The following is a 7,263-nucleotide window of genomic DNA, read 5'->3' as shown; positions in this document are numbered from 1 at the left end:
AGCTGAGATTGTGTGTGTGAGTCCTTGAGAACTGTAAGTTGTATGACTTATTTTGTCAGTTCATTTAAGCATGTTGTTGTATTGGTCTAAAGTTCTGGCACATTAGCTTGTGATTGTGTTGTTCTTCATCTGTTAGCTGGGTTGCACCTTGCTGTTGATTCAATATAAATTGCTCACGTTTGTATTTTAGTTGCATTATTTACATGCTACAGTTACACTGCATTAAGATAATGGAATTAATAGTACGTTTATTGTTATTATTTACTAGCATACATGTATATCCTTCATATACATTGTGTATGGTAGCCTTTACAAAGTTATTTATTTCTTTTATTACCACACACACACACAGCCATAGCAGAGCTACCCATGCCCATGTTTGTCTTGTTGCTTTATCAACAGCATCAACAGAGAGAAGTTGTCTCCGTCCGTGTTTTAACAGACACAACTAGGACAAGTTGGAAACCAGAATCAGCTTTAAATACAGTCCTAATCTAGTCCTCACTAGCTATATTATTATTATTATTACTAATATTGAGTAATATTGTATTATTTTTCTAGATTGATAAAAACAAATGCCATCGTGGGAATATTCTATTTGAATTGCATTGCTGCTAGCTGATTAAGTTCAATACTTCCAGATCTTGTCAATTGATTCGAGCAAAGTGTTGAAATGTAAAACTGCAACGGAAACCCTAAAACTGGTGATAAGACTTAAGGCGTACCTGGGGCCCAGAGTGTAGGAGCTACTGCCTCATCCTGCAGAGACACAGGGCCCAAAGGAATTAACGAAGCCTGGATTGGAATTCCTGGTTGTCCTGGTGGTCCTGGTGGCCCCGGGGGCCCCACTGGTCCAAGAAGTCCCCTTGGCCCTTGTTCACCAGCTGGTCCCATTGCGCCTCTAATACCAGGTGGACCCTGTGCCCCCTGAGGACCAGGCTGTCCGTCTCTTCCAGGCAGACCGGCAGTACCTGGTTCTCCCTTAGCACCGGGAGGTCCGGCCCTTCCTCCTGAACCTCGGGAGCCCTTGGATCCGGGGATGCCAGGCAGGCCTGGCATGCCTTTTAACCCTTGCAGACCTGGTGGTCCGGGGAAACCCTGCTCTCCTCTGGGTCCTCGTATCCCTGGACCACCATTTTCCCCTTTCTCTCCCTTCTGGCCAGGCTGACCAGATGGTCCTTGAGGTCCTTTGTCCCCCCTTGGTCCTCTAGGACCAGGGGGACCTGAAAGATGAGACAAACTGTAAGCTAGTGGAAGTAATTTAAAAAGAATAGTACCACATTGAAAAAAATGCTTATATGCTGAGAGTTAGATGAGAAGATTGACACCAAAGCTAAGCTTTATTAGAGTATTGATCTTCTCATCTAACTAAAGTCTTTAACTTTAAAACAAACATTACATTAGTACAACACTGCATCACCCTGTAAAATAGTGAAATTGGTTATTAGTTGGGAGTGCTTGTTGTCCACCAGCTTCATCTCCTCCATGACAATAGAGAGGCTGGTAACCTCCTTGTCCACCCGTGCTGCCAGCTCTTCCTGCTGGGACCTCAGACCGGCTGCATCTGTCCTCACGTCTGTCACGCTGTTGTTGAGGTTCAGCAAAAAGTCAGAGTGACGACCGATGGTCTCGGAACACGTGCGCAAGTCATTTAGGTTGAGGTTGATGGCGCCCAGGAGCTGCGTGGTGAAGCTGATGTTGCCGGTCACGCGGTCCATGCTCTGCTCCGACTCATCCAGCCGCACCTCCAGCCGGTCAAACTTGGTGGACGTGAGGTTACCGAAGTCCCTCTGCCGGTCCATGATCTCCCTCAGGGTCTGGTCGTGAGCATCAGCCAGGCTACTGGTGTTCTGGAGCTGGTTGGCCATGAAAGACAGCTGTGATCCCACCTCCTCCAGGTTGTCGTTGTTGGCTTTTGCAAGAGCCGAGGTGTTACTGGCCATGACCTGCAGGTTTTCCACCTTATTACGAAGCCACTCGGTATCAGAATGCGCCTGCCGGGCCTTCTGCTCTAGGCTCTGAAAGTCATTGCGCATTTTCTGGATGGCTTGGCTGGTGTCATCCACTGAGCGCTGCAGAACGGCGATGAGGCCTCTCTGCTGGGCCTGTGTGAAGTTGAGGCTGCTGATGCTGAGCAACGCCTGGTCTTGAAGTTTCACCTGCTGCTGGAGTTCTCTCTGCAGCCGGGCTGTGTCGTCCTGCAGACCCCCAATGGTGCCGCCATAAGACTGCAGGGTGCCATTTACAGAGTGCAAAGTGGCTGTGTTGCTATCCAGCAGTCCCTGAATGGAGCCCTGGCTTTTCTGAATGTCTGAGCCAATGTTCTGCAGCTGACTCAGCTTAACTTGATCGCTGTGGATGCGTTCCTCCACCGCAGACAGCTGCCTCTGGAGAGTCCAGATGTTGTTCTTAAATGCCTGGATCTCTGTGGTGGTATTCTCTGAATTCTCCCCTGCTTGATCATCTGATGACGGAGATTTGTATGTTAAATACCAAAAATGTTTCAGGCCCTCACTGTAGCTTTTACTTCAATTTAAACCCAGATACTTACCAAGCTTTTTCAAATCAGTCTCAACAGCTATTATCTTTCCTCCATAGTTTGCAATACCTTCAGACACACTGTCAACTCTTTGCACCACTGGAAGAAAAACAGGACAGGTAGGACAAAGGTTAGTGTCATAGTCTCATCACAGGCTCTGTCCTTTATTAACAGACCAGAATTGCCTGCAACCACAGACATCATATATAAAAGGGATCAGAAAGGAAACCACTGTCAGATACTATAAGAGATGTGTCTACATGTCTTGTAGGCATGTAATAATGCTGGACTCGATTAATGTAATCTCTTGGGATTGGACAGATTTAGAGTGTGACAGAAGGAAGCGAGACATAGAATAAGCAGAATTTGGAGTTGGACAGGAATTAAATTTCGGGTGAGATAAAGAGAAAAAGGCGGGCCTTGTAAAAGAGACAGGAGGAGGGAGGAAGAAACATTAATTTAGCAAAGATGAAGTGGGTGGTCAATGACAGACATAGAGGTTGGAGGTTCATGGGGAGACACTGGCGAAGGCCCTAGGGAACAGGAAGTGACCTGGGGGGGGGTCTTCAGTAAACAGGCGGATCAAAGACAGCCCGGAGTAGACAGACGCTGCGGCAGGGAGGCTCTTCACGCCCCCACAGGCGACACCAGCGTTCATTTCCTCTGGAATGTGTCTGGGATTCCAGGGAATCAGCCCACTTCTACCACCAGCTTCGCCAGGGGGACACATCCTCTAACTGGGAACTTAATGGGCTCCTCTGCTGGGAAGCTGCACCCCAGCTGTTTGTTCCCAACAGTTAAGACAACAGTCCAGTCACAAAGCTTTCAAATCACCCAAAAGATAAGATGAGCTTCAAATCTATCCATCCTTCCAAATGAAGACGCAAGTAGAGCCTTTTATTTTTGACCAAATTAGCACTAATATGGGCCTTAATTACAGTTAGCCACTAGTTTATATCCCATCTATATTAAACTTATAACAAAACAAGACATTTTGGGGAATATGCTTATTTGCTGAGAGATAGATGAGAAGATTGTTACCTCTCTCTGTTGAAGCTAACTATGAAGCTACCACCAGCCTCTGGCAAGCTTAGCTTATCAAGACTGGAAACAAAGAGAAAGAGCTAGCCTGTCTCTGTCCAAAGTTAACAAAGCCAGCCTACCAGCACTTCTAAAGCTCATTGTTGCTGGTTAGCTCAGTTAGTAGCGCAGGTGCACAGAAGTTTATTCCTTAATGCAGAAGGTCCAGGGTTTGAGTCTGACCTGTGGTGGTTTACCTGCATGTCTTCCACCTCTCTCTCCATGTTTTCCACCCTTTTATGTCTGAGGTGTCAGGTGGAAATGCCCATAAAGAAATAATAAAAAAATATATGTAAAAGAAACCTGTCTACAGCTCATTAATTAACGCGTTATATCACAACAATTCCTTTAGGTTCAATACTTCAAAAGTAATAGAAATTATTCTTTAGTTCTAGACTGTAGAAAATGTATTTTACTGTTTGACAGGAAATGTTCCACACATCAAATGAAATGGGACAGATTTCCAGACACAGAACGTACAGTTCAGCATTGCAGAGTACAAGGACGTTCACAGACCAAACCATAGGCTACACCTAGGCCACATTGCTTCTTTCACTGACACTCACACGTGCCCTAACCAGGAAACTAAAACTAACACAAGTGGACTCCCAAACACAGACCTTTCTGGGCCTTTTCCACATGTTCTGTTCGTGAACTGGCCTTCTGGAAGTTTCATTGCATCATACTGTGGCAAAATGAACCATAAAACACACATGCAAAGAAGTTGAAATGGCAACAGGGCTACAGAGGAAAAGCATTATTTTGGCAGAAACCCTATAGCTTTATGTGTTATAAAAAATGAGCTGGTTTGTACCAAGTTTGAATTCTTTCCAGCTCTTGTGTGTGTGTGGTTCTTAAAACCGCCCGTGTTGTCTTGTAAAATCCAGCTTCCTCAAACAGATGAAGTCAGAAATAGTAAAAAAATAGTTAAGAAGCGACTGAATTGTAAAATCCATGCTTTGGTTAGTTTATATTTTAGCCACAGGGCAATCTTCAAACTCCATTTACAACTGAAAGTATAACTGTTAGGACAGAGGAGTTAGCATAAATGTTTGAAATTTACAAATGAAGTGGAACTGCATCTACACATATTACTAATACTACTGGTGGAAGTTGTACCTGCTGCCTGAAAGGTAGCCTGCAGGCAGTACTCAGGACTGGATAGCATTCCCAAACTCCTCTGCTGGGATTTTACTAACACTTGTTAGAATGTTAACTAATTACATGTTTGTTATTAACATAAAAAACATAAATTTATCTTTGTCAAAATCCTTATAATAGCCAGTGCTGCAGTACGTTTGTCTAAGGATATGGGTAGTAGGCTACATCCGAGAGACTCATTTAATGTGTTGACTGTGACTGCTGAAAGAAAAGTTCAATGAGAGATTGGACTGATTCACAGAAGCTGTTAGACCAGAAGCTGGACAGAAATTGAAGTCAGGGCTTCTTTAGGCAACCTGAAAAAGTGTGGGACCACAAGGAGAAAAAAACGAATGTCTCTCAGTGAGGTACTGTGTGCTTAAATCTTGTTTTTCCTTTTGTGATAAAAACCATTCAACTGTTTGACTGTCTAATGCTAAAGCATGGCGTAATAGTAACAAAAGCAGAGAAGAGTCACAAAGTCAGAAACTGACTCAGTAACTTAAACAGCAACTAAAGTTTGCTAATATACGCCTCTATAAGCTACTGGTCATACCAGACCAAGGCAGGTTTAAGAATAAAAGGACACTGACACAGGAAGTGAAGTAAAATGCACAGGTTATGCCCTCCTCTAGTCTCTTTTTTTTTTTCTTTAGAGAAAACTAATGGGATTTAAATCCTCCAGAGTCCAAAGAATGACCTCATCCTGCTTTTGGTCGTGTCAATCAAGATAACAGGCTGTAGGAGACAGAGGACAATGAATCCAGGCCAAACCTCTAAGGTTAAATTGCATCAAAACAAAAGAGTCACATAGAGGACATTTCTGTGGGTCTGTGATAGAGGACAGAGAGAAGCACACATGTTAAGTGCATAGAGCACTCTGGGTCTCACTACATAACCATCTGGAGCTAGGAGTGTGTTTAGCCTGAGCTGTGGTTCCCTTGACAGAGCACTGCTCCAGTGCCAGTAAAAACCCAATTTTAGTGGGTTCTGCTGGAGTTGCTCTGAGTTCACTGACTGCTCATCTGGGATCAATTAAGCATGCATGAAAACATGCACTATGGAACAAGTAGGGCTAACTGAGCTCAGAGAGTGAGGGCACATCATTGTTTTAGCACTCAAGACACACAGATAACACCTGAACATGTTAACTTTAACAAACCTTAACCTTAACATAAGGAGGGGACATACGCAGTCGCATATTGGAGCACAATAATAGCAGGAACATGCAGAGTTCAATTCTTTGAAAGACCGTTTCCCGACCTGGAAGAAATATAAAAAAGCCAACCAGGACGTTCAGCTCCACAAAGCCTGAAGGTCCCCGGAGGAGAGAGCTTTGGAGGTGTTCGTAAAATAAACTGAGAGAAGGTTGTGCAGTGGAGACAGAAAGCACAGAGAGAGGGGTCAGGGTTGAAACTTAAAGGGCTTGTGCACTGAAATGACAACTAAATATGCATTTTTTTTGTCTCCACCTCAATACAATAACATTGAATGAAAATCAGTATCTCAGTTAAAGGATGTTATGAACAGTTTTTATTGGCTCTACTTTCTACTGAGTAAATAGTCCATATAAAAATAGTTGACAGTGAGGTCTGTGGAAAGATGCTGTTGAATTCAATAAATTAAAATTTAACTCCATTGTATTGATCCAGTAGCTGCAACCGATAGATAGACAGATATCTCAAAACCTGAACAAATACTACCAAAACTATGCTCTCTGCATACCACTCCCATTCAAAGAACTGTTAAACATTTGGGGAAAAACAATTTGGTTTTTTGCCAAGAGGTCGATGACAAGATTGAAACCACTCTCATGGCTGTAAGCTAAATACAAACCCACAGCCAGTTAGCTTAGCTTAGCATAAAGACTGGAAACAGTGAGAAACAGGAAGAAACAGCCAGCCAAAGGTAACAACATCTGCATAACACCACCTCTAAAGTTCACTGGTGCTGGTAGGTGAATCTTGTTACCTTTAGACAGAGCCAGGCCAACTGATTCCCTCTGATTCCAGTATTTGTGCTAAGCTAAGCTAACCAGCTGCTGGTTGTAGCTTAATATTTAACATACTAGATAAACCACATGTGAGTAGTGTCTCCCAAAATGTGGAACCGTTTCTTTAAGTAAGATTGTTCTTACTTAGTTTTTTGGGTGAACTGACCCAGTATATGTTTGTATGAGTGATTTCAGAGAGAAAGACTGCAGCTTTTTTGTTATAGGTGTGGTGGTCCTCATATTTTCCATTACTGACCTATTGCCTTTCAATAATGAAAAGTAAACTTCGCCAAAGAAGATTCATGTCATTCTTTGGCACGCAGAAGGCCACTCTGGTAATGATGACCTATTTCACACCTACACACACACACCTAAGCACACACACCTACACACCTACACACCTACACACACACACACACACACAAACAAACACAAGCTCTCAGTGTATCAAACAGAAACGCTCTTATTTCTTGGGAGCATAAAAAAGAAAAAAAAAAAAAAAGATTGGTTT

General features: G+C 43.3%; 1 protein-coding gene across 1 annotated transcript in view; it reads right to left on the bottom strand.

The window, feature by feature from the left end:
• The window catches only part of LOC116671989 (collectin-12), a 34,470-nt gene that overhangs the window by 2,549 nt on the left and 24,658 nt on the right, over window positions 1-7,263 (bottom strand). Inside the window, exons 4-6 of the mRNA XM_032503480.1 lie at window positions 2,552-2,638; window positions 1,421-2,464; window positions 726-1,223 (exon numbers count right to left, since the gene is read on the bottom strand). Of these exons, the coding sequence (XP_032359371.1) occupies window positions 726-1,223; window positions 1,421-2,464; window positions 2,552-2,638 (1,629 nt within the window). The remainder of the gene's footprint in view (window positions 1-725; window positions 1,224-1,420; window positions 2,465-2,551; window positions 2,639-7,263) is intronic.

The sequence above is a fragment of the Etheostoma spectabile genome, chromosome 22 (genome assembly GCF_008692095.1).
Source record: "Etheostoma spectabile isolate EspeVRDwgs_2016 chromosome 22, UIUC_Espe_1.0, whole genome shotgun sequence".
Lineage (NCBI taxonomy): Eukaryota > Metazoa > Chordata > Actinopteri > Perciformes > Percidae > Etheostoma > Etheostoma spectabile.
The sequence above is the reverse complement of the archived record's forward strand: the minus strand, read 5'-3'. Positions and strand labels throughout refer to the sequence as shown.